We start from the raw sequence: 27,628 nt of genomic DNA on the forward strand, positions 1-27,628 counted from the left end.
ATTCAATTGTATACAGTTAAGATCTGTTTAAAAACTTGCCTACAATTACACAGCAAATAACTGGCAGAGTTAAAACCTCAGCATCATATTCCAGAATACTTCCATGACCCCACTAAGTTAAAAATAGAGCAATTACCCACAAAAGCCCAAAGTTCTCATTTTTTTAATCAAACGCTCTTACCAAGCATACACACCTACATAAATGTATATATGTCTACATACATTGATATAAACACAATATGCCTTTATTTGAATGAGGAAAAACTTTAAATCCAATCTGACACTCATGAAGCTGAAATAATTCCACCAATATTACAGACCTTAACTACATAACGCAATAAAAATGAAAGAGAAAAACTGAAAATTTGGATTGTATTTCCTAAGAGACAGTCAACTTTGGTCTCCCAAATATAGGTAGAAATTGAAAACACTCTGTATTTGAACAAGAATATTTGCTTAATTACTAACCCCAAATAGATGAGTTTTGAATACACCAGAAAACAGGTCCCACTATGAGACCCCTAGAAAGAACCAAGAAGCAGGAGACTGCAGCTGTGCGCGTTAAAAGTCCAGGTTAGACCCAGGATTTGTTGGGGAGAAAAAAAAAAATCACCATTTTCGCATGTAAGAGTATACAAGGTAGAAAGTTTATAAATTTCTCTAGGTTGATGTCATGAGACATCAACCATCACAGGTCCTGTTGCATAGCTCAGCGAGGAGAAAAAAAAATTATTTCAAAGAATAGCAGAAGGAATGTTACCGATACATTTCCCAAATTGAAGGGGTACTGCTGTGTTAGCCAGGACTCCCGATTCACACTAGATTATTGCAATAATATACAGCAAGTATTGACTTCCAAAGCTTTTAGTGGTCTATACACATATTGTATATATTGTATCAATAAATTGTATGAGAAGTATTAATCCTCTGTTCATGCTGTCAAAAGGACAACATGATTTAAAAAAAAAAGAGTTCAAATGAAGCAATTATATTCCCCGCACTGAAGACATTTTACAGGCAGCAAACAGTTGTACTATATACTATGTAGTAAAATCTGGATTAAGGGCTGAAGAGAATCATTTTTTTTTTTTAAATTCATTTCAGTGGAGGAAAGAGATGAGGTGGAGAAAGAGAAAGTGCTTTCAGAAGAGATACAGCATGATGGGATTTCTTTGATTGGAGGTCAGGGACTGGATGGAAAGGAGGCTCAGTCCGCAGAGAAAACAGAAGCCAGAGATCTGCCACAGAGTACTCTCCTGTGACCCAAGGTATCTGCGTGACATGTTGCATGAAACACAAAAGAAGCCAGCACCTCGTCTGAAGTGAAGGATGCATTCTATACTTATCCCTAGGTAGCTTGATGGCATCTCTTTCCAGGCACAATGAATCAATAGTAGACACGACCTTTCCACAAAGTAGCTTTGATACCTTAAAAAGAAATATGTTCTCAAGTACCAGACCCAAAGACAAAATATGTATACCTATCCCTAGTTAGAGGCAAGCAAAAAAGAAGTTTGACTTTCAACAACAGCAAATATAAGTATATAAAAATAAGACTGGGGTTATATCCTAAACAGCAATGAATTATTATGCAGAGAAGACTGTGTGACATTCATTTTAATTTCTCCCTATAACATTCAAAGGAATTCAAATACTGAAAGGATATCTCAAAAACATAAAACAGTTTGCAAGTCACACATTTAAAATAATAGAGGCAAGCATAAGGAATATCTTCTTTTCTAATATATCACCAAATAAGAAAATATCTAGAGGTTTCATTTATTTTCCAAAATTAAAGATTTCCCCAAATCTTTTTGATGAGAGCACAAACAACCTCAAGCAGCAAGACTGATCCTCTGCTCTTTGAAAATTTATAATGAATAAAAGTATTACTTGTTTTTGAAGTTAACTGGAAATTGAGATTAATGGTTCCAGTAAACACAAATATATTTGTATATATTCTCATATGTATGTTTTGTATAAACACATACAGGGGGCTGTAACTATAAAGTACTTTAATTAAATTATTTTTTATATTATCAGGAAGTTATGTTAACCCAGAAACTAATTCCTGAATAAATGGATAATTCTATCTACTGGTTCTCTCATGGTATCATATTAAAAACGTTTTTTCCTCATCCCAAATATTCTTCAGCATGATAGTAGTGTTCTACCACGGTGATGATTTAGGAACTGCTTTTCCTGTATAGAAATTACTCTATAAAGATTAACAAGACCAAAAGTATTCCTGTATTTAAAGCTAGAAGTATGAAAATTAAACTGATACTTACAATTAAAAAATGAACTAAACACTCAGTCAAGAAAATCTTTTTTATTAGTGAATTGCTGAATATATTAAATATATAAGAAATAAATCAGAGATAAACATTTAAACAAACATTTTTCTTGTTTACATGATGAAAGCTTAGGCTTACTATTCAAGTTATTTATTCCAATTATATTGAGTTGTGAGATAGACTTGTGATTGTAGCGCCCTCTGCTGGGCTTTTCTGTCACAAACTCAATCTAATGTCACTGGGCCTGCACGAGTAGCTCAGTGGTGTCCAACTCTGCGACACCGTGGATTGTAGCCTGCCAGGCTGTTCTATCTGTGGAATGTTCCAGGCAGGAATACTGGAGTCGGATGCCATTTCATACCAGGGGATCCTCCCAATCCAGGGACTGAATCCATGTCTCCTGTGTCTCCTGCATTGGCAGGCAGATTCATTTAGCTCTGAGTCACCTGGGAAGCCCCTAATGTCACTACTACAGTACAATCAAATATTTGAGACATCAAGTGAAAAACCACTTTTTCAAAACTTGATCACTTTAAGCCTTGACAAAAATTATATGCAAGTTATAATCAAGACTTACTTTAACAGGACTTTACCAATTTTACATTAAGTTGAAATATCATTATAGATTTTTCTTAAAGAGTAATATAAACACTACAAAACATGCTTTAATAAGTTTTATTTTTATCACCTCCTCCATTACTTAGAAGTTACTGAATTATTACTTAGGCAATACATTCAGGTTTTCAAGACCATATTTATGACAAAACATTTTAGTAAATTACTATTTGTGTAATTTGATCTATTTTTCCCACCTTGTTCAATCAAAATACTTTACTTTTACAACATCAAGATAACCCTTGATAATACTATCTTCATTATTAGAAAAAAAAACTACAAAGCTTTAGAGGTACTCATCACTGTAACAACAGATTCATTTACTGAGTATCAACTATGAGGGATGTAGTATGTTATACACTTCAATACGTTAGATATCCAGTTCTAAGAGATGAAAAAACCTGAGGCTCCTGGAGATAATATAAACTGCTCAAGATTAATTTCAGAACCAAGAAACTAGTGGTTCTAACTCCAAAGACTCAAGTCTTTCTACCAAAAATGTGCAGCAGTGGGGAAAAAAAAAAGCTTAACCATACAGGGCTCCATTTGTCAATGCAACAACAACTTGAGGAGGAGGGTAGGTGCAGACAAGTTGATGGGAAAAAATGTTTGAGACATATTTATATATTATTCATAAACAAAACAATAGCTTAGACCTTAAGGAAAAAAATTTTTTTACATAATGCTGCCAGCTAGTGGCCCTATTTCATACTGAGCCACTGGGAACAATACTTGATTTTCACATTACCAAACCAAAAATCCATATTCAGGACTTCCTGGCAGTCCAGTGGTTAAGACTCTGCACTTCTGCTGCAGAGGTGCGGGTTCCACCCCTGCTTGGGGAATTAAGATCCTGCATGTCATGTGGCATGGCCAAAAAACAAAAATTTTTTAAAATTCACATATAGCATTTTAAGACTTTGTTCCTAAATTACACATGCATAAGCCTGACCTGCTTCCCTGGTGGCTCAGACGGTAAAGAATCTGCCTGCAATGCTAGAGACCTGGGTTCGATCCCTGGGTTGGGAAGATCAGTCCTGGGTGTTCATTGGAAGGACTGATGTTGAAGCTGAAACTCCAATGCTTTGGCCACCTGATGCAAAGAGCTGACTCATTTGAAAAGACCCCGATTCTGGGAAAGATTGAGAGCAGGAGGAGAAGGGGATGACATAGGATGAGATGGTTGGATGGCATCACCAACTCAATGGATATGAGTTTGGGTAGGCCCCGGGAGCTGGTGATTGACAGGGAGGCCTGGAGTGCTGCGGTCCATGGGGTTGCAAAGAGTCAGACAGGACTGAGCAACTCAACTGAACTGAACTGAACCCAGACCCTGCCCCGCCCCCAGTAATAATATTGGGAAAGAATTCAGCCAGCATCAGCGTCTAAAAACTAAAAGGTATGCCTATCACTGTCCACAAAAAATAAAATTACATTATTTAAAATATTTGAGGATAATTTTAGGATATTTAGATTTCTTAGTGACAAAATACATAAATACTTTTCTCGGCAATCAAAAGCTTGCTATAATGTGGGCCTAAGAACAAGATTATTGCCTGAGTATTGTTGGACATTATTCTTTGCTGATCTAAAATGAGTACTTCTTGCTCAGTATGTTTAGTTCAGACCATAAATGGTTACAGTTATAAATTTTCTTTTGAGAAGAAAAGCACTAGAATAATTTTTACATTTAAAATTATCATATTTCATTGATAATCCACTATCTTAAGGAAAATAGCCTATGCAGCACACAGAAAGAAGCACACAGCTTCTATCGTGGCATATTGTTCAACACCATGATATAAAGATATTCTTGTTTGACTTCTATCATTGTATGACATGATGAAATTATTTACTCAGTGGAGATATCCATCATGATGTAATTAAAGACTAAGATCAAAAGATAATATATTCTATAGTATTATAATAAAGAATAAAACAAAAATATTCTATTAAAGTATATTAGCAGCAAGGAAAAATGTTCTGGGTTTATTCTCCAGTGAAAGAGAGAATAAGCAAGAAGTGGAAATGCACACACCCGAAACACAGCAAAAAAGGGAGAGACAGCCCTTATGTTGGACTGATTAACTGCAAAGGTCAAAATGGAAACAAGAAACAAAAGGGATAGTACTAGAGAATCCAGTGTTCCTTCTGCCCTATTTAGTTCAATCAAAATAGTTTATTTTACTACATCAGAATAATGCTTAATAATATTATCTTCATTGTTAGAAAAAAAAAATCTTTAGAGGTACTCATCACAGGTAATAATAAAAAAATTCATTTACTGAGTATCAACTATGAGGGATGTAGTACATTACACACTTTACATACTTTATATTCAGTTCTGAGAAATGAAAAAGAATGAGGCCGTGGAGACAATATAAATTGCTCAAGATTAATTTCAGAACCAAGATTCAAATGCAGGTGGGTCTTACACACACACACACAAAACTGCCAAGTATAAAATTAACTGCCTTATCCCACTTAGTAGGTGCATCTTATATGAGGCTTATTAATGCAGCTAAAAACAGCAGGAGTTTCTATGATACACACACAGACATACGCTAGTCAATAAACACTGAAAAAAAAAGGTAAAAATTGACTTTTAAAACACTAAAATTATTTCTATAAGTATATAACTTACAGACATTTCCTGTATTGTCAAAGCTGGTAAGAACATCTTCAACATTCAAAGATCCACTATTATGCCTAGAAAGGAATAAAGCATGTTCTTTAATGACTCTTGACACATTAACATTTATTAATTATTTAAAGCTGACACTATGTATTGTGATACACTGAATAGTAACAAAGCTTTCCATGTTGTGCTTTTACAGTATTTCTGCCCACTAGCTGCTGCTGCTGCTAAGTCACTTCAGTCGTGTCCGACTCTGTGTGACCCCGCAGACGGCAGCCCACCAGGCTCCCCCGTCCCTGGGATTCTCCAGGCAAGAGCACTGGAGTGGGTTGCCATTTCCTTCTCCAATGCATGAAAGTGAAAAGTGAAAGTGAAGTCGCTCAGTCGTGTCCGACTCTCGGCAACCCCATGGACTGCAGCCTACCAGGCTCCTCCATCCATGGGATTTTCCAGGCAAGAGTACTGGAGTGGGGTGCCATTGCCTTCTCCAGCTGCCCACTAGAGGGAGAAGGAAAAGAACAGACTAGTCTTTGGGATATTTAATGCAATAACATTTCTTGATGATTAACCTACATTTTAAAGTACTAATAAGTATTTTATTATTTTAATTATATAAGTGTGAGATAAATTATTTACCTTTTTAGAGACAACAAAATTCTACACTTCGAGAATCTAAAACTAAAAAAGTAATCAACCTCCATAACCACACTCCACAATACATAATTTCCTCTTTAATGGCCCAACAAATTCAGAACTTCAGTCACAAAGAACTAACCAACTTTCAAGTCTGCACATTCCATTTATAGGGAGTTCTAAGTGCCGGGGGGCAAATGTTTTGTATCTTGTCCACTGATCTTAATTCTGTTCCTTTTCATCTCCCTTCCCTTGATGGCCCTTTAAATATTTGATAACTGCTATTTTACTAATAGTTATAAAAGATACTATTTTTCATAAACAAATGAACCCAACTGTCAATAGATCATAGAGTCTGAGTTACTTTTCCAGTGGTGATTTAAAAAGTTGTTGCTAATATATCTATAATCTTCTACATGCTCCCCTATACAACTTACAGCTGTAGTTCTTTAGGATATCGTAATAGTTTACAATAAGCATTAATAATTCATAATAAAATTTATTTATCAACACTACTTTGTCACTAAAACTTATCATGAATGATGCACACTGTTATGGACTGAACTGTGCCCCCTCCCAAATTCATATGCTGAAGCCCTAAACGCCCCATCCCTCAGAAGGTGACTAAAGTTGGAGACTGGGCCTTCAAAGAGGTAATCAGGTTAAAATTGGGTCATTCAGTTCAGTTCAGCTCAGTCGCTCTGTCGTGTCCGAGTCTTTGCGACCCCATTAGGGTGGGCCCTAATGCAAAGCGACTTTTGTGCTTACACAAAAAGGAGATTAGCACACACAGAGACAAGAAGGCTTGTGCACAGAGGGACAACCACGTGAGGAGGCAGCTAGAGTGCAGCCACACGCAAGCCAAGGAGGCCTTGGATGAAAGCAAACCTGCAACACCTAGATCTAAGGCTCCTAGGCTCCAAATGTGAGCAGATAAACCTGCTGTTAAAGCCATCCAAACTGCAGTGTTTTGTTCTGGGAGCCCTAGAGAGATACAGTAAGATAACAGATACAGAAAGAAAAGACATGTCAACTGCAATACCCTTCTTAGAAGAACTTTTTATTTCTATCGCAGAGACCTAGTTCTTTCAAAGAGTGACCAAGGGAAAATGCAGAAAGAGTTACCTGCAATTACTATTGGCCTCAACAGCATCATAACCTAAGGCAATGAAGCTATCAACCACAAATCCAACTTTCATCATTGGTACGAAGATTCTGTATCTTCTCTGTGGATGCAAGATTCTAGAAGAGGTTATTTACGCTAACATGGAAAAAATCCATAGCACACATGTCAGAAGAGAAAAAAGAACAAAGCATTTAACATCTAAAACACAAGATGAAGCTATTAAAATGACCAGCAATATAGCATAGAGCTCAAATTTTTTTCTTCCTGAAGATAAAAGCAATATATAGCTTCCTCAAGGAAAAACTGCCCATAATCCTATCATGCAGAGATAACCACAGTTAATAGTTTGGTATATAGCCTTCAAATTTTATGCTATGTTCACAGACCTGTCATTAAATAGCAGAGCACATTGTCCATACTGTTTTGCAATTTGTACTTTTTTCATTTAACATATTATAAAGTTCCTCACATTATTAAATATTCTCCTGCAACATTATTTTAAGGCTGCCAAGGAGTCCAGTAAATAATTGCCCCACAATTTGTTGAACCAACATCTTCTGTTGGATTTTTAGATTATGCCCTCTATTGTGCTTTATGCATATTACTTCAACAAACATCCTTGTAGAATTACATTGAGATCTTTTCTGATTATTTCCTTAGGATAAATACCTAAAAGAGCAATTGCTTTATGGTGTAGTTTTAATAAAGAGATTCTCTTGTGCACTTTCTCTCTCTATCTCTCTATATCAAAATGAAGTAGACATTTGAGAAGAAATCTGAGACAAGAGTTAAAAAAAAAAAAGGTACATATATTTTGCAACAAGTTAAATATTTCTAAACAGCAGAAACTGGGATAATTAAGGTAAAGGGCATGTTTAAAAGTTAAAGGTAGTATTCAAAACAGAAAATGACACAAAACTCATCTACTTGAAAGCCAAGAACAGAAAGCCAAGAATCCTTATTTGTTGAAGCCAAGAACAGAAAGTAAATCCTATGGCATTAAATTGAATCAGGGACGGGGAAACAGAAGAACTAATCTCATACCTCTAAAAACTTACAAGAAGAAAAGCAATTATCTATGAAGTTGAGAAACCTTAAAAGATGGCATCTCCTGAAAGAAAAAGGTCAACAATCATTGTCCTCAATGGTATAAAGATTAGTGCTAACTGTAAGAAAACTACCATGGACACAGTGTGGTAAATATTCAGTTTGACTATTTCAAGTTCCCTTTCCTTTGCTCCAAACCCAAGGATTGTTCTTTGTTCAGAATCATCTACTTCATTCAGGCTTCCCTGGTGGCTCAGGAGTGCAGAAGCCGCCTGCTAACGCAAGAGAGGCAGGTTCAAGACCTGGGTCAGGAAGATGCCCAGGAAAAAGAAATGGCAACCCTGAAAAACTCCATGGACACAGAAGTCTGGCAGGCTATAGTCTATAGGATTGCAAAGAGTCAGACATGACTTAGCAATCGAACAACAACAATAATATCTATTTTATTCAAGTGTCAACAATATAAGATCGTGCCTACCCTTAATCTTTCAACTGTTTACCTAAGCAGGTACACAGTTTTGCTTGGATAGTGGGTTGGATAGTAATACCTACTGTATTGGAACTTCTCAACTTCTCAAGACGAAAGGGAACTTCTCAAACTTCAGTCTTTCCGTTACACTGATAATTAATGTTATATATCAATGATGACTTTTTGCTAACACAGCCAAGATATAAAAAGTTCACTCCATGGTTCTCCCAAATTCCAAAGCTTTAACTTGTTTCCTAGGTTTTTAACCACAAAAAAGAAATGATAATTATGTGACAATGATAGGGGTGTTAGGTAATAGTATGGTGCTAATCATTGTGCAATACATAAGTGATTGAAGTCAACACAGTATATATCTTAAATATACACAATGGTATATGTCAATTATATCTCAATAAATATATGTCAATATATGTCAATTATATCTCAATAAAGCTGAAAGAAAATATACCAGTAATCAATTTCTTCCTCTGAAAGTCAACCAACCTTTTTTACAAGCACCTAAAGCTATGCTATAACTAAGGACCTTTGATTTTTCCCAGGAATGGCCCATGGAGTAAGAAATAAGGAGCAAGTCATTGGGGCAAACATTTATTTGAAGAGGAAAAAAAAAAAGCTACCAGAGAAAAATTTGAAGCCTACCTCATGACTCAGATGGTAAAGAACCACCTGCAATGCAGAAGACGTGGGTTCGATCCCTGATTTGGGAAGATCTCCTGGAGAAGGGAATGGCAACCCACTCCAGGGCTCTTTCCTGGAGAATTCCATGGACAGAGGAGCCTGGCGGGCTACAGTCCATGGGGATGCAAAGGGTCAGACATGACTGAACAACTTTCACTAATAAAGGTACAAGAGATTGAAACTAGAGGTTAAAAGTAAACGAGGGCTAAGTATGGCACAACAAGGCACAAACAATAAATGAAAAAAAAAACAGATGCACTGAAGTTGAACAAAACTGAAAACTTGTATACATCAAAGGACACTATCAAGAAAGTGAAAAGATAAACCACAAGATGAGACAAATTATTTGCAAATCACACATCTGATATGGTTCAAGTATCCAGAATATATAAAGAACTCTCACAATTCAACAACAGAGAAAAACAACCCTAATAAAAGTGGGCAAAGGACTTGAAGAGACATTTCTGAAAATAAGATATACAAATGGCCAATGTGCATATGAAAAAACGTAAAACAAAGTCACTGGGGGACTACAAATCAAAACAACAGTAAGATATCACTTCGCACTAGAAAGGTAATAATAAAAATAATAATAATATAGGGAAAATCATAGGAGCTTGCATGCATGGGGAGAAACGAGAACTCTCTTATATTCCTAGTAGGTAAAATGGCACAGCCACGGCAGAAAACAATTTGGCCATTCTTCAAAAAGTTAAATAAAGAGTTACTATATGACCCAGTAATCTTGCCCCTCAGGACACACCCATGAGATTTAAAAAATTATAGATTCACATAAAAACTTGTACATGAATGCTCATAGTAGCATTATTTTCTCTACTTTTTAAAAAATTTTTATTTTATTTCTGGCTATGCTGGGTCTTCATTGCTGCACGTAAGCTTTCTCTAGTTGTGGCGAGCAAGGGTTACTTTAGTTGTGGGGGGCGGTCTTCTCACTGTGGTGGCTTCTGTTGTTACAGAGCATGGGATGTGGGCATGCGGGCTTCAGGACTGGGTGTGTGGGCTCAGGAGTTTGGCTCACAGGCTGAGCCTGGGCTCGTTAGTTACGGTGCATGGGCTTAGCTGCTCTCAATCATCTGGGCTCTCAGCTCCCTGACTAAACCTGAGTTCCCGGCTCTGGCAGGCAGATTCTTAACCACTGGATCACCAAGTCAGTCTCTCAGTAGCATTATTCATAATAGCCAAAAAGTAGAAATTATCCAACTGTTCATCAACTGATGAATGGATAGACAAAATATGTTAGTATCCATATACTGGAATATTATTCAGTCATAATAAAGGAATGGAGTATTGATACATGCTGCAACATAGATTAATCAAAACACATTATGTTAAGTGAAAGAAGCCAAACATAAAAGGGCATATATCATATGATTCTACTTATATAAAGTGCCCAGAATAGGCAAATCTATACAGATAGAAAGTTGATAAGTGGTTGCCAGGAGGAAGAGGAAGGAGTAAGATGGAGAGTTACTAGTAAAGGGAATGGGGCTTCATTTCAGGGTGATGAAAAACTTTTGCAATTAGAGAGTGGTGATGGTTCCACAACATTGTAAATGTACTAAAAACCACTAATTGCACAATTCAAAGTGGTTAAAATGATTACTTTTTACCTTGATTACAAAAAAAAGTGGTCCCCCAAAATTAGAAAAAGTAAGCCAGAGAGTGGAATGGGTCCTCAAAGGCTGCATAAGAACAAAGGCTTTCAGAAGGACAAGGTTTAAAAAACATGATTCTAGATGCAACTTACTTTGGAGCTCTTTCAAAAATAAATGGCTAAAGCCTTATTTTTTCAGTCTTACATCTACTAGTTAGAGGAAACTAGATTTGTACAGTATTTCTACATTAAAATATGAAAATTTTAAAAATATCAAGAGAACATTTTGATTTATTGAAACTGTGAATACATGTATATGCAAGCAAACTACACAATCATGATTGGAGTTTAAAATAATCTAGAAAATTAATTATAATTGGCCCATATCTGTGATTTAAGCTTCATGAAAACATGACTCAATGAATTATTTTCTATATACACTGCATCACATTTTGAAGGTGCTATAAAGTTCCTTCTGCAGTTTGTTGTGATCCACACAGACAAAGGCTTTTGCATAGTCAATGAAGCAGAAGTAGATGCTGTTTTGGAATTCCCTTGCTTTCTTAACAAGCCAACTAACGTCAACAATTTGATCTCTGGTTCCTCTGCCTCTTCTAAACCCAGCTTGTACTCCTGGAAGTTCTCGGTTCACGTGCTGTTGAAGCCTAGCTTGAAGAAGGATTTTGACCATAACCTTACCAGCATGTGAAATAAGCGCAATTGTCTGATGGTTTGAACATTCTTTGGCATAATACTCTCACTTTATTTGGGATTGGAATGAAAACTGACCTTTTCCAGCTCTGTGGCCACTGCTAAGTTTTCCAAATTTACTTAATAGTATCCACACTTGCCTCAGTTGCCAATCTTGCCAAGTTTTAAAGGAGTATCTATGATACCCTACATATACAAGGGCAATCTGTCACATATATAATTTCATAAGCAAACCATTCCCATCACAAGTTTTTATTTACAGTGAACACTCACAGGGTACATGCACTTCCCTGGTAGCTCAGCTGGTAAAGAATCTGCCTGCAATGCAGGAGACCCTGGTTCAATTCCTGAGTCAGGAAGATCCGCTGGAGATGGGAATGGGAATGATTTGCTTGTGAAATTGTATGTGTGACAGATCTCAATCCCTTCATCTGGAAAATGAACACAAGATTGCCTTACAAGAGGCAGGATGTGCAGAAGTTAAAAGCTCAAGCCGTGACTATCATTATGTAAGATGTTACTGACGGAGATAGCTGAGGGAAGGGTCCACGGAACTCCTCGTATACTTCTGCAACTTCCTAAGAGTCTGTAATTAGTTCAAAACAAAAATTTTTTAAAGTACAGATGGGAAACCAGACCACCAGTGCTTGAATAGGGGCACAATCAATTACTGGCTGGGTGACCTCAATCAACTTATTTATATTCTCATCTGTAAAATGAAGATTAAAAACAGTATTTGCCCATAAGATGCTGTGAATTAAATAAACTAGTACATGTAAACCACTCACAAAAGTGCTTGTCACGTGGCTCGGCACTCAACTGTCAGCCATTATTAATGTTGCTATGATTATATATTTTTATTCTAAGATCATAATTCAGCTCTAGAATTCTATATGTTTACTGATGTGGAGAGATACCAGCTAATTTGAAAAAAAGAGAAAAAATCCTGGCAGCCATTGTGCCAAAATTCTAGCTCAGCCACCTGTCTTCTTTCTATAAAGAATCTTTCTATAGGATTTAGTGTAATATTTACATAGAAATATTTACTCTTTGAAAAACGGTTATATCACAAAGAGCTACACTGCTAGAGAAGAGTCTTGCTTCTATATTAAGGTCATCTCCACCAAGTGTTCTCCAAGTAGAGAACAATGTCTTATTTTGAAAGCTCCTAAGAACAGAAGAGTTCACATTTTCTCTGGCTAAGTCTTACCAGGGCCCTGCAGATGTCAGGAAGTTATTCTTGGCACAGTTTACACTTATTGCCTCTTATCACAGTGGAGGCAGAAGATAAGTTCTAGAAGTTTATACCTTACTGTTTCTCCTTCTCTTTAATATCCTTATAGACTCTATCTTCCAACTGTTCAATTATCTTCATCCCTGCTTCACAGAGTTATTGGAAGGAGAACATGAATTAGAATACATCAAAGCACCAGGTGCTATACCTGGCACACAATAAGTATTTAATACACTTTTCTTTCCTTCCTAATCAAGGACTAAACTAATCGCCTCCATGACAAATGCCAGGCAATTGAGGTGTGTGTTTTAATTAGAATTTCACAATGGATGTACACAAAGTTTTTATCCTTATTTAGAGTTTTCAGTAAAGCAGTATTATGAAATCAGATCCTAACTGTACTTCCCTGCCCACCCTAATCAATTTTTATCCAAATCCTAAATATTCAGCTGTTATGGTATCTTTCAAAGCTTAGATATCTTAAACTAAAATAGTTCAAGAAACATATACTATAAATAGACATCCTTTGTGAAAATACTTTTCTTAAAATTATTCCTAACTCACCTAAACTGTATTCAGACATATTTCCACTTAAAATGCTTTTTGCTCTTTCTACAATTACTGTAAATGTGCTTCTCCTTTCCTTTCAAAATGTGTAATCTTGTCAAAAAAAAGGCAGATTTTATAAAAATCAAGCACCTGAAGTAATGTTGCAACATGCTAGACTATAACTGTGAGAGAAAAATTAATTCTGTAAAAATGATATCTTGTTACCTCAGTTTGCAACTCTCTTAACTCTTTTCTAATGATTTTTAAAACCAGAACAGTCTGTATGCTTTTCACACTATCACTGTTTTCAGCTGAATTTTCTCCTCCTATTTTTAAGATTCTTCTGAAAGTGACAAAACATGAATAGGAAAAATACCAAAGCTTGATTTTTCAAATAACTACTACTTGAAGAGTAGTTTGGAAAAAGTCTGTTTTCACTTTCAGCCTCAAGAAGAACTTGGCTTTTTTTCATATCAAATGTTATGAGAGAATGGTTAAATGAACTCTTTGATTTGAATTTTATCTTCAAATGCCAATACATTCCTTGGAATGTTTTTTTCTTTAGTTCTAAGAACACAGCAAGACCCAGTTAAAGCAGCATTTCCAAACACAAAGTTATAAAACCTAAATTCTGATAAAGACTGCTCGCAAATTCAATAGAATGAACAATTTGATTCTTGGTAGATTGTTTTCCTTTTACAAGAGAAAAATGCTTTAAAAAAAATCTTAACTGGAGTGATGTTTACCTTAAGAAAATACTGTATTCAGGATAGAAGATGCTTGTATATTGGACCCAGGCACCAGCTTCCTCTTCAGTTTCCAATTTTTTGACTTCTGTTACTGAAAACAGATTAAATGATTCAAATCTTCTTACAGATATATGTCGTAGACAGTCATCCAGGTGTTTTTGTTTCAGAACCTTTGAAATAAAACCAAATACTGTGGTCACAAATATTATATAAATACAATGTTTAACGTTTAAGAAGTAAGGGAACTTTCATTTCTGATAATGGCAGATAATTCAGACCACTGTCTTACTGAAAACAACTAGAAAAGATGCACAAAACATTTTAAAACACTACTCAAAGTCATCGAAGCACAAGAATGATACTGAAGATCTACCAGTCTAATATCTAACAAGGTAAATCTAGTGAGAAGAGGCTGGCTTTTGTAATCACTCTTCTTGTGAGACATTCAATCCCAAAAGAAAGATCTGAGAAGACAAGCAGCACCTTCAACAGTTTGTAGAATTAGGGGGTAAAAGTTGAATTTCAAAGCATACTACCTAGTCAGGAGCAGTATGTTATTCTTAGCATATGTGTGTGTGTATGTGTGTTAACATCAAATAAGTAATTTTGTTGGTGTCATTGAAAACTGGGTTCTTAAGTAAGAAAGAAAGGCAATATAGCTGTTAAGACTAATGAGGTTAAGCAAAAACACTGTGGCTCTGAATCTGAATGAAGTATAATATAAATTAGTGATGTATTTTATTTTTTAAAACTATACATGTATTACCTACATCTGACCACTGAAAGAGACTTCCCTGGGTGGCTCAGACGGTAAAGTGGTAAAGCTTACAATGCGGGAGACCTGGGTTCAATCCCTGCGTTGGGAAGATCTCCTGGGGAAGGAAATGGCAACCCACTGGACCAAACTAGCAGCAATGAACACATTTAATGCACATACTGCTGTCTCTAAATGACAATTTTTATTAAAACAAAGTAAGGGGAATTCCCTAGTGGTCCAGTGGCTGGGACTCCCAGCTTTCACTGTGAAGGGCATGAGTTTAATAATATCTGGTTAAGGAACCAAGATGCTTCCCTGGTGGTTCAGATGGTAAAGAATCTGCCTGCAATGCAGGAGACCTGGGTTCGATCCCTGCGTTGGGAAGATCCCCTGGAGGAGAGCATGGCAGCCCACTCCAGCATTCTTTCTTGCCTGGATGATTCCCATGGACAGAGGAGCCTAGCGGGCTATAGGCCATGGGGTTGCAAAGAGTCAGACACGACTGAGCGACTCAACATACAAGGAGCTAAGATAAGGCAGGCGAGCTGAGGAAGAATGGCAGGAATTCTACAAGATAAGCCTGGAACGTCATGCACACAAGAAAAGAAGAGAGTCTTACAGAATTAGGGGTTATATCAAAAGGATTCAAGAGACAATAGGAAAGGGCTTCAGTGGCCAAAGATGGGATACTGTGGATATTAACACAGATAATAAATGTAACTAAACTGAAACACAGTAGTTCATAATGGTAGTTTTTAAATGCCTCACTGCTGACCACTGAAGAATGCAAAGAACCAACTTATTTTGAAAACTAGTAATTGAAGAGAAAGAATCAAGTATTTATCTGTTTTTCCTATATAAACTGTAACTGAGCGTATCCAAATGGAAGAGGGTAAGTTTCTCTTTAAATGAATACCCCAAGTAATAAATGAACAAAGAACAACAGAACATCACCATTTTAAACTTCCTCGTGAATTCATGAACCAAGGTAATCATGATAAGGAAATGACCACACACCCTGTGATTACTGATGAAATTTCACACCACCATTATCTTGACCAACTAAACAAAACAAAAAATATCAAATCTGAGTTTCATCAAATCTCTAACGGGAAATAGGAAATACAGGGGTAGAGGAACACATTGATCAAGAGCAATTAGCAAAATTCAAATTATGGGAAACTCTACAAAACACCCAGTTTCTTCTAAAATAAACAGCAAGGGTTGGAAAAGGGACATGCCAAGGGAATATTTATTAACAGATTAAAAAGACTTAAACATATCAACAAGAAAAATATTTGGAACTTAATTTGGATTCCATTTTCAAAAAAATTAAACTGTAAAAAAAATTAGGAGACAATGGAGAAAATTTAAAAACTGACCAGATCATCAATGAATAATTCTGCCTAGGATTTAGCATTGTAATGATTTTTTAATGTTATCGTGTATAGGTACATACTGAAGTAGTTATAGAAAAATGTTATCTGAGATTATCTGTTACCTCAGTTGTTAATCTGAGAATGGTATCTCAGTTATCTGAAGATCCACTTCAAAATAATCTGGTGAGAGTTGCATAATGAGAGATTAGAAATGAATTGAAGTAGTCCAGAGTTAAAAATAGTTGAAGCTTATAGAAGCCTTCCTCAGTAATCAGTGCAAAGAAACAGAAGAAAACAATAGAATGGGAAAGACTAGAGGTCTCTTCAAGAAAATAAGAGATACCAAGGGAACATCTCATGCAAAGATGGGCTCAATAAAGGACAGAAATGGTAGGGACCTAATAGAAGCAAAAGATATTAAGAAGAAGTGGCAAGAATAGAAGAACAGTACAATAAAGATCTTCATGACCCAGATAATCACGATGGTGTGATCACTCACCTAGAGCCAGACATCCTGGAATGTGAAGTCAAGTGGGCCTTAGAAAGCATCACTATAAACAAAGCTAGTGGAGATGATGGAATTCCAGTTGAGTTATTTCAAATCCTAAAAGATGATGCTGTGAAAGGGCTGCACTCAATATGCCAGCAAATTTGGAAAACTCAGCAGTGGCCACACGATTGGAAAAGGTCAGTTTTCATTTGAATCCCAAAGAAAGGCAATGCCAAAGAATGCTCAAACTACCGCACAATTGCACTCATCTCACACGCTAGTAAAGTAATGCTCAAAATTCTTCAAGCCAGGCTTCAACAGTACATGAACTGTGAACTTCCAGATGTTCAAGCTGGATTTAGAAAAGGCAGAGGAACCAGAGATCAAACTGCAAACATCCGATGGGTCACTGAAAAAGCAAGAGAGTTCCAAAAAAACATCTACTTCTGCTTTAGACTATGCCAAAGCCCTTGACTGTGTGGATCACAACAAACTGTGGAAAATTCTTAAGGAGACAGAAATACCAGACCACCTGACCCGCCTCCTAAGAAATATGTATGCAGATCAAGAAGCAACAGTTAGAACTGAACATGGAACAACAGACTGGTTCCAAACTGGGAAAGGAGTACGTCAAGGCTGTATATTGTCACCTTTATTATTTAACTTATACGCAGAGTACATGAGGCAAAATGCCAGGCTGGATGAAGCACAAGCTGGAATCGAGATTTCTGGCAGAAATATCAATAACCTCAGATATGCAGATGACACCACCCTTATGGCAGAAAGCAAAGAAGAACTAAAGAGCCTCTTGATGAAAGTGAAAGAGGAGAGTGAAAAAGTTGGCTTAAAACTCAACATTCAAAAAACTAAGATCATGGCATCTGGTGCCATCCCTTCATGGCAAATAGATGGGGAGACAGGGGAAACAGTAGCTAAATTTTTTTTTTTTTTTTGGCTCCAAAATCACTGCAGATGGTGACTGCAGCCATGAAAAGACAAGACACTTGCTCCTTGGAAGAAAAGTTATGACCAACCTAAACATCATATTAAAATGCAGAGACACTACTTCACCACCAAAGGTCCACCTAGTCAAAGCTATGGTTTTGCAATGTTGTGAAGTGGCTGGCCTCCAACTAATAAAAATTGATGAAGGAAAAAAAATTAATTAATTAATTAATTTTTTAAGAAAAAGCTATGGTTTTTCCAGTAGTCATATATGGATGTGAGAGTTGGACTATAAAGAAAGCTGAGCACTGAAGAATTGATGCTTTTGAACTGTGGTGTTGGAGAAGATTCTTGAGAGTCCCTTGGACTGCAAGGAGATCCAACCAGTCCATTATAAAGGAGATCAGTCCAGAATATTCATTGGAAGGACTGATGTTGAACCTGAAACTCCAATACTTTGGGCACCTGATGTGAAGAACTGACTCATTTGAAAAGACCCTGATGTTGGGAAAGATTGAAGGCGGGAGGAGACTGGGATAACAGAGGATGAGATGGTTGGATGGCATCACCGACTCCATGGACATGAGTTTCAGTAAACTCTGGGAGATGATGATGGACAGGAAGGCCTGGCGCGCTACAATCCACGGGGTCACAAAGAGTCAGACATGACTGAGATTGAACTGAACTGATAGATATCTGAATGGCTCTTAAAGTATTATTTCCAATTTTGCATATATCTGACATTTCCTGTAAAGTGTTTTTAATATATAAAGCACTCTAATAGTCATAAACAAATTAACTATAACTAAAAAGATATCTAAAATTAAATATACTTGAAAGTTAAGCAACAGACTTCTAAATAATCTATGAATCAAAAAACACACAATGGAAATTAGAAAGCATTTTGAAATGAATAATAAAAAATGCATTTCAAAACATGAAATGCAGCTAAATCCATACTCAGAGGGAAATGTATGGAAAAGCTAAAAATCAGTAAGCTAAGTATCCATTGCAAAAACTAGAAAAAGAACAAATTAATTCCTGAAAAGAGTAAAATAAAGCAGAAAACAAACAAAGCAGGGGGGATTAACAACATCAAGGGATGGTTCTCTGAAGAGATTAATAAAACTGATAAACCCTGATGAAGCTATTAAGGAAAAAAGAAAGAAGGTATAAGTTTCAATGACATAAGGAAATCACTGTAGATCCTACAGGCACTAAAAAATACAAAGGAATATTATAAAGACTAACTTTGAAAATTTAGATGAAATGGACAAATTCCTGGAAAAATACAACTAACCGAAATTGACACAAGCAGAAACGGAAAGTCTAAATAGTCCTAAACTATTTTAAAAATAAAATTCATAAATAAAAAAAAATTACCAAAAAAATGCATAAATAAAAATTTTACCACAAAGAAAACTCCAAGTCCAGACTGTTCACCAGCAAATGACATCAAACATCTAAGTAAGAATTAATTTAAGTCTTACTACACTCTTCATTAAATTCTCAAATAACCCCATGGGATAGATACCTATTATGTGACAGAGGAAACTATTGAAAAGGAATGGTAATTTGCTCAAGGTCAGAAAGCTAGTAAGAAGCAAATTCAGGCTATCTGACTACAGAGCTTGAACTTTCAACACCTCTTCTTGTGGAGAGTGTGGTAGTCTGGCACCAAACATCACATTCCCACTTCCTTTAAGATACCTTCCTATACTAAAGCTAGAAATCACATTTCCCAGAATCCCTAGAAGTCAGTTTCACATGTGCTTTTGGTTTAACTAACCAGATGGACTAACATGAGATTTGAAAGAAAGAAAGATGGGAAGAATAAAGATCCATTTCTGCAATGTGTGATAGTAAGAACAGTTCTAGAGACATTTGGATCTTCAGCAGCTTTAGCAGAGGTGGGGTGGTGAAGGAAAATACTCAAAAATTCAGATATAAAAGGTTATATACTTTATAAATAAAGTTTGGGGGTCTGAGCTAGAATTGTGAAGTCAAACAGTACCTATAGAGAGCATCTTCTTAAAATGGCAAAAAATGAATATAGCCACTCTTTGTCACAGAGAATTCAGAAGGAACAAGAAAGCAATGAAAACCAGGTAGACAAAGTGAAAACATTCAGTTGTTTGAAAGCTTCAAGAAAAGAAATGAATGAAAATGTTTTCAACAATAAGCAAAAATGTGATGGATATGTTAACTCATTGGAGGTGGGGGTGGGGAATCCTTTCACAATGTATACATATATCAAATCATCACACTGTATAGTTTACAATATGATTTGTCAGTTATATCTCAATAAAGCTGAAACTTTTAAATGGTGAATTTTTTACTCTTAGAAAAATTCATATAAAAAGCATCATTTTTAGGACTCAAAACTTTTTAGGAATTAAAATAAATCATAGATTTCTGGTCTTAATTTAAATAACAAAAATGAGCCAAATAAAAATATTCAGCATTATTTTAGGAATGGGGGTTAAAGTATTTAACCTCTGGAAAATTGTTATATTTACTCTTAGGAAGACTATCGACTAATAGTCTAATAAATTTTACAGCTCAGAGAATGTAAAAAGACACATGCTTTCACACCTGGAGCCTTCTAAACTTTTTATTTTCTTTGCTGCACAGTGAAAAGTTCATTTCTTTCAGGGACTTCCCCAGTGTTCCAGTGGTTAAGAATCCGCCTGTCAATGCGGGGGACATAGGTTTGATCTCCGGTCTGGGACGATTCCACATGCCGCGCAGGAGCTAAGCCCACCCTCTAGAGACAGCTTACTAAACCAAAAATAAACTTTTTCAAGTCCATTTCTTTCAAAATAATTATTGGTGGAATATTTTGTTTTCAGATTGACAAGCTACATACTTCTAACTCAAGAAAACATTCCCGTTCACCATTTTTAACCTAAAGCATATTCCTAAATATTCTTAAGGAATCCAATAAAAACCAATTATTAATCAATAACTCAGAAACATAAAAAAAGAAAATCTCCTCCAGTCACTGACGTATATGTCAATAAGGTTTGAACTGTGGGGGTCAGGGGTGAGCATTACAATTTAGATGCTTAAAGTTAAAGTATGTTCCACAGAGCACACAAAAATCTATGTCATCTGTGGCTACATAGCAGTATAAAGTTCTATAATCAATTGAAATGTAAGTTTAACTTCAACAATGTGAAAAATCCTTATAAATACAATGATGTATAAAATGTCAGGGGGAATAAAAAAAGGGAATGAAAGAGCACGAATGACCCTGCTCAGCTGCTGCTGTAGAAAGTGATCCCTAGTGATGCCAATAAAAACCAATGAAGAATCCACCACTCAACTCCTCACCTACATAGGGATCTAAACCACAATTCTCAGTGCAAGATCTATAGGCACAACCATTTCTAAGACAAGGTTTCTTGGTGTCTGCCATTTTCTATCAAGGAATTGGGAGGCATAAGCAGGGCACAAAACGCAGCAGCATCTCTTGCAACTGACTCTGAATTAGCGGACCCTCTTCGTCCCCTCTATTAAATAAATACTCAGACTGGGCCATGTGAACTCAATAGTGCCAAGGTGCTACTCCTGCCCTCCCCATTGAGTTCGCTGCCAAGTTAATTGGCCTTTTTCACAAGCTCTTTACACCAGCTGTTCTTACTATTGTCACGCATTAAACATTACAAAAACTAATGAAATAATAATTATGAGGAGTGGTAATCATTATTCCATTTTATTTTTATATTTCTTCCATAAAAGTTAAGTTGAATGTTTTGGAAAGATAAAGGTAAGTTTGCTTGAGAAGTTAAGTTGCTTAAAAGTTTACTACCAATTTCATTGTGGGAAGTCAGCTGTATACACTTAGAGAATTATAATTAGGACAATTTGACACTCAGATGGTAGCTTCATTTTCATTTATTATCTTCATGACTGACCTTTTTAACCAACTTTCTCAATTAGTCAATGAGGTAGTAAGTACTCCTATTGTTTAGCATCTTGTTCTGAGAAGGATTTTGGTCACTCACATGAAATTGTTTTTCTGGTAGTCAACGGTCTTCAATTTTTTCTCAAAAAAACAGTTCTCTCTTTCCCTGACTATATTTCATCAAATCCAATACATCATTGATTATACGATTCAATTTTTTTTTCTTCCTTCTGATGTTACATAGAATAGGCTACCTGTTGACTGGGATGCCATCAACTAAAAGACATATCCCAATTTCAAAGATGTTATAATTAAAACTACACATCTGAGAATAGATGAAAAATGGTTTGAAAATAATCAGCTTCACTGGAAAAGAAGTTTAAACATAGAAGAGTAAAAACCCACTCAAAATTCTACCATTCAGGAAAAGCACAGCTAAACATCTATCTATGCATATACATATAGCTATGAATAAGTTTTAAATGGCTCATACTATAAATACTGTTTATATTTTAAGATTGCGCTCTTTGATACCATAAAAATCAGTTTTCTGATAAATGTACTGTGATGATCTCAGTTGGATGCCCATTTCTGCATACTTACCCAGTACATAGCTATTTTTATTTTTTAAAAATATTTGTTTCTTTATTTGGATGCAATAGGTCTTAGTTGCAGCACTTGGGATCTTCTGTCTTCACTGTGGCTTGTGGGATCTTTAGTTTCAGCATGAGCAATCTTTTTAGTTGCGGCATGCAAACTCTCAGTTGTGGCATGTGGGATCTAGTTTCCTGAACAGGGATCAAACCCAGGTCCCCTGCATTGGGAGCAAGGAGTCTTAGCCACTGGACCACCAGGAAAGTACCCATAAGCTGTTTTTAAATGTTAAAAATAAACAAATGTTTTAAACATTAAAAATAAATAAAATTCTTTGTTAGAAAATCATAATAGGATTAGAAAATAGACAATTTATTTCTAACCCTGGAAAATAATTTCACTTTAAAATAATCAGAAATGGAAGAGATCTTAAAGAAATCTAGTCCCACTCCCTCATTTACAAATGAGATACAAATAGGTTGCTCATCATCATAGGTAGATCTGGGACTAAAATCAAATTGTATTACATTCTATTCTAGAAATCATCCTGTCTCTTTCTGCATTGACAGTCTCAAATGTATATTACCTGCTTTAATTTAAATTGTACTACAAAATATTCCATTAATCGGATTCTTCAGCCAAGTATTCAGATGTCTAGGTCCTATTATTCATTCTGTAGGTGGTTGTGAGATGTGTGTAAGCATGTAAGGGTCACTGCTACTTTTTCATCTGCTCTACATCCCTTCCTCTTGGGAAATGCCCCTCCCTCACTCTATGCAATAATGGCAGGATTGTTATTTTCCTGCCACAGTGTGGGCTGATGACCCAGGTCAAAGTGCACAATTCTCCTAGAAACAGCAATTGGTTCAAACTTGGCCAATTAGAGTTGTTTGGAGGAAATGATTTGGGTGTTAGGGAAAAGGGTTATTTCTTCTGGATCACTAGCTGGGTGGATGATGAAGTAGTTATTTTTGCCATCAGGTAGTCAGACTCAACAAAGAAGAAAAATGAACAATACCCACAGCCTCTATTGATATTGATCCATAGACTTCCAGACCTCATCTGATTCAAATGGGCACTAGATTCAACAGTCAGCAATTTATCATGTGACCTGGTATCAAATGATGAACTAGGTCAACCAGATTTTCTCTCCAAAAATATTAATTATAAAAGACAGAAAATATTGGACAGTTAAGGTAGAGGGCCATGAGATAGCACTGGAGCCCTAGAGGAAACAGAATTGTGAGGAGAAAAAAGGAGACATAAGCAGATGTCATGAAGATGTCCCATAAGAAAGAGAAAAAGAATTCATATCTCTAGCATTGTTCAGATTTTTCAGTTTTCTAGTTCTGGATGGTCACAAGATACAAATGGTCTGCTCACTTGAAACATATTTACTAAGAGCCTGCAAATGTTTAAAACACATGGTAGATTCAGTCATTACAGAAAAAGATTCACTTTCTCCCCTGCCCTCTCCAAGGGAAAAAAAAACATTTTCTCTGCCCCCTTAACTAAGATTCTTATTTTGACTAACAGGATATTAATAAGTATTTAAAATATTAATATGTTTCAGTGGTTGCATTTGCTCTCTTATACCTCTGTCATCACCATGAAAACATGTTAGCCAACTGATCTCAGGATAGAAGGCGTGTGGACCAGGCATGCAGCTAGAGCCACTCAGCTGATCGCAGCCTGTCAGTCAACTCCCAGGTGGCCCACGAACAGAATAAATGCTCACTGTTGTATGCAACAGCATGTGATGTATGTAATGGCATTGCCTGCAACAGTATGTGTATGTATTACTATCTGATGGTGTGGTTATTTGTTACTCAGCGATAGCTCACTGATAGCAATACACTGAGGATAAGGTCCTGGGGGCCACTTAAAGACAGTCCTTATTCTCAGGCTTTCCACAACACATAACAGTACCTACAAAAATTAACCACCCAGGCCCTGTGCAGAAGATGGAGGTTAATAAAATAACATCTTTCCCCAGGGAGAATTCCTATTCTCGTGAGAAAGATGGATTCTAATCAAATGGTCATAAAATAATGTGAAAAGGGGTCACCTATGGGTCTAACTCAGCCCAGAGGAGTCAGCAGAGGCATCCCATAAGAAGAGACAGACAGAGGTCTGAAGGATGAACAGTCATTTATTAAGTAGAGAAGAAGATAGAAAGACTCTAAGCAGAGAGCACAAATATACCAAAACATTAAATTTCAAAGCGTGAGAGGAGTTCAAATGGCAGCCGTGGCTGAAACTCACCCTTATGCTAAAGTAGACGGCAATTCAGAATGAATATAAATGATGGTCAACTAGAGTTTTTACTAAGAGTCACTTGTCATCATAATAAGGTTTGACTGATCATTTTAAAGCCTTAATTTACTATTTTGATAATTCAGCTTTGTTTACTTCACTACAGAAAGTTCCTACAATAATGATCTATAAGGTCATGCATTTTATTGTCCTATAAAACCATTTGTAACATTAATAGCAAAACCAGATCACGAATGCTCTGCAAGGGCTGTCAATGTGTCAGCAAAGAAAAGGTCTTTGAGTGTTCATGACAGCAGTGGAAGGCCACAGTATGAAAAGATGACTCCAGACAACCACAAACAAAGTAATCTCCAAAATACTAAACACACAATCTCAAATAAAGTGTAAGTAGCTGAGAAACTCTTCTCAAAACACAAATCAGAAATGCAAAGTGTCCTACTGAATAAAGGTTTCAGCAGGAAACCCCAGGCAGAAGTATAACATTGAGATAGCAACAACAGAGTTCACTTCAAGCACTTTGGCAAAGAGTGTCAGTGATGTCAAATAAGAAAATGTTCAAACTGGCACACCACTGAAGTTACCAGCAACAGCGGCATCTTCGAAGTGCTAAAAGATAACCGCCAGTAAACAGCACCAGAGACGCCAAGGATTCCACTGATCACTTCAAACTACAAGATAAACAAGTAACTATCGCGTGAAAGAGAAGGGGTGGGCGGGGGCAGCTTTTACAACTCCCTCGGCTCTCAGCTCCACGGAAGAGACCCAAGCAACACGTGCAACGTCACAGTCCCTACACAGTCAACCACGCTGATCACCAAGAGAGGGGCCAGATTTGGGGCTAGAAACAGGCTAGGAGTTAAGAAGCAAGGAGAAGAAACCAGGGGAAGAAAGTAAAACAGAAGCAGAAAAGAGCAGTGTGGGCTGCGGAGCGGCGGTTTCACCAACCCTACTGGCGGGCAAGAAGAAAAGTCCCCCAGATGCAGACTAATGTCTAGGAAGGAATCTTCTACTTCTATCGGAAGTTTCCCAGGACTCAGCTTTGGCTGCCCCCTCTCTACCGATGTCACCTGATGCCTCCCTTTTTGGTGGGACCCGTAGGTGAACCAAGGGGGCGCTCCTCAGGCGGCTCCGGGTAAAATTGTGAGGGAACTCCCCGAGCTTCCAAGGGTAGAGGAGCTACCGATTGCTTGCGAGGGGAGTGGCCAGAGGCAACAGTGAATTAAGAGGGCTCTCCCTTACCTGCCGCAGGAGCTTCCACCGGGCGGCACCCAAGGGCGCCGAGGCTGCGGGTCCCGGAGCGGGGCCGCTGTCTGTCTGGCCCTCGCCTGCCGTCTGCTCTGCTTGGCCGGCGGCGGCGTCAGAGACTTGAGATTCCATCCCGCTAGAGGCTGTTATACCCGAGATCCCGCCGCCACAGCTCTCCCCTGCCAGGACCTGACTGCTTCTTCCCAGTCAGGACCTGTGATGCCAGGCCTCCCTCCCGCTGCCCTAGCTCCCGAGCCCTCCCCGAATGCCGCATTTCCGGTAGTCGCGTCCCCTTAGCAACCGGGGCAGCGCGACTGTCGCCACTGCACCATTTTGCTGGTGGCCATCTTGAGTGAGGGCAGACCAGCGGGTGCGAGAACTGTGGCAAATCTAGCGCCACCCTGCCCTGTTTTGTTCTCCTCTCTCCTGTTTCATCTCGAGTTCTGAAGACTAACAAAGATGCAAAAGATTTGTATTTTGAGCAATAATGATCTCAGAAGGAGAAAAAAAAATCCATTCCTGACCACAATAAAGATGGTGGAATCTGCTTAGAGCTCGTGCTAGTTGGGGGTTACGTAGAACACGTGCTGCAAACTAGCTCTCGGCGACACTGGGTAGGCAGTGGTTCTGCTAGCTGCAGAACGCAGACTTCGGCAGGACGCGATCGAGGTGACAGCTGCACTCCTTCCTGAGAGCTTCGGGTCCTCTGGGCGTGCCTTTACTCGTTTCGGTATCTAGAGCCAGGCTGACTTTCAATTTGCGTACGTATTGGGGGGCGTAGGCCGGGGGTCTCGTCCCTTCACCCCTTCCTCTCCCCATCCAGCCATCCCTCAGTCCTTTAGTCCTAGCTTTTTGACTGATGTCACTTAACTGAGTGACACATGATACCACTCTCTGCCTCGGATGCACAGGGAAAACGAATAGGTTCTCCCAGGAACACCCGTGTGTCTGCCCTACCCCCATCGTTAACCTGCTGTCTTCTCCCTGCGGGTGGAAGATGGGTGGATGGAGGCTGCCGGCAAGGATGTAGTAATTTGGAGCCTTTTATTTTCTCACACTTTATTTAATTTATTTGGTTTTGCTGGTATCGGCTGCTCATTCCCTATTTCTTTCTTTTTTTTTTTTTTCATTCCCTATTTCAACTCTCCTTTATTTTGCTGCTTCGTAGCGGATCCGAGCTGTGGTAAAGCTGACGCAGTATTTTCCCTTTGCTACCCAGAAACATTTTGTGGAAGACTTTCATGATGACATTCAACAGTGTGCAACATATCTAGATATTTCCTATCCCAAAAATAGTAGCCAACGGTTACCGAGTGGTTACTGTGTTCCAGGCACTTTATTAAGAGTTAAACATAAATTATTGTTTCATTCTTAGAACTACTCCATAGTTAGTGGGGTCATTATCTCTGTTTTGCACATGACTAAACTAAGCACAGGTGGTAAGTGCAGGAGTGAAGACCTGAACCCAGGTTTCTCTGACTTCACTACTCACTAGCTTTACTTACCTTGCTATATAGGTTAAAAAGAAAGGGCTTTCCAACAGAAGACGGATGGCATCACATTTCTTGTGTGCATCCTGAAGTGTTTTTTGCAACTAAAGAGCTAATTCCCTTTTTAACATCAAAGTCCAGTTGTTTTTATTTGCAGAT

General features: G+C 37.4%; 2 protein-coding genes across 8 annotated transcripts in view; one reads left to right on the forward strand and one right to left on the reverse strand.

Moving 5' to 3' along the window:
* Window positions 1-26,211, reverse strand: part of CAMKMT (calmodulin-lysine N-methyltransferase) — a 412,412-nt gene extending 386,201 nt beyond the window's left edge. For 2 of the 3 annotated variants that reach the window (XM_065927376.1, XM_065927375.1), the window contains exons 1-3: window positions 25,974-26,211; window positions 14,380-14,552; window positions 5,557-5,621 (exon numbers count right to left, since the gene is read on the reverse strand). In XM_065927376.1, the coding sequence (XP_065783448.1) occupies window positions 5,557-5,621; window positions 14,380-14,552; window positions 25,974-26,111 (376 nt within the window). In that variant the 5' untranslated portion in view covers window positions 26,112-26,211. Of the gene's footprint in view, window positions 1-5,556; window positions 5,622-14,379; window positions 14,553-22,466; window positions 22,531-25,973 lie in introns of those variants that run through there. The other variant, XM_065927377.1, reaches the window with a different exon arrangement.
* Window positions 26,212-26,449: 238 nt separating this feature from the next.
* Window positions 26,450-27,628, forward strand: part of PREPL (prolyl endopeptidase like) — a 37,289-nt gene continuing 36,110 nt past the window's right edge. For 2 of the 5 annotated variants that reach the window (XM_065929350.1, XM_065929351.1), the window contains exon 1: window positions 26,450-26,740. The gene's annotated coding sequence lies outside the window, so the exon portion shown is untranslated. The remainder of the gene's footprint in view (window positions 26,741-27,628) is intronic. The other 3 variants (XM_065929353.1, XM_065929352.1, XM_065929349.1) reach the window with 2 other exon arrangements.

This window comes from Muntiacus reevesi, chromosome 3 (genome assembly GCF_963930625.1).
Source record: "Muntiacus reevesi chromosome 3, mMunRee1.1, whole genome shotgun sequence".
In the NCBI taxonomy this organism is placed as follows: domain Eukaryota; kingdom Metazoa; phylum Chordata; class Mammalia; order Artiodactyla; family Cervidae; genus Muntiacus; species Muntiacus reevesi.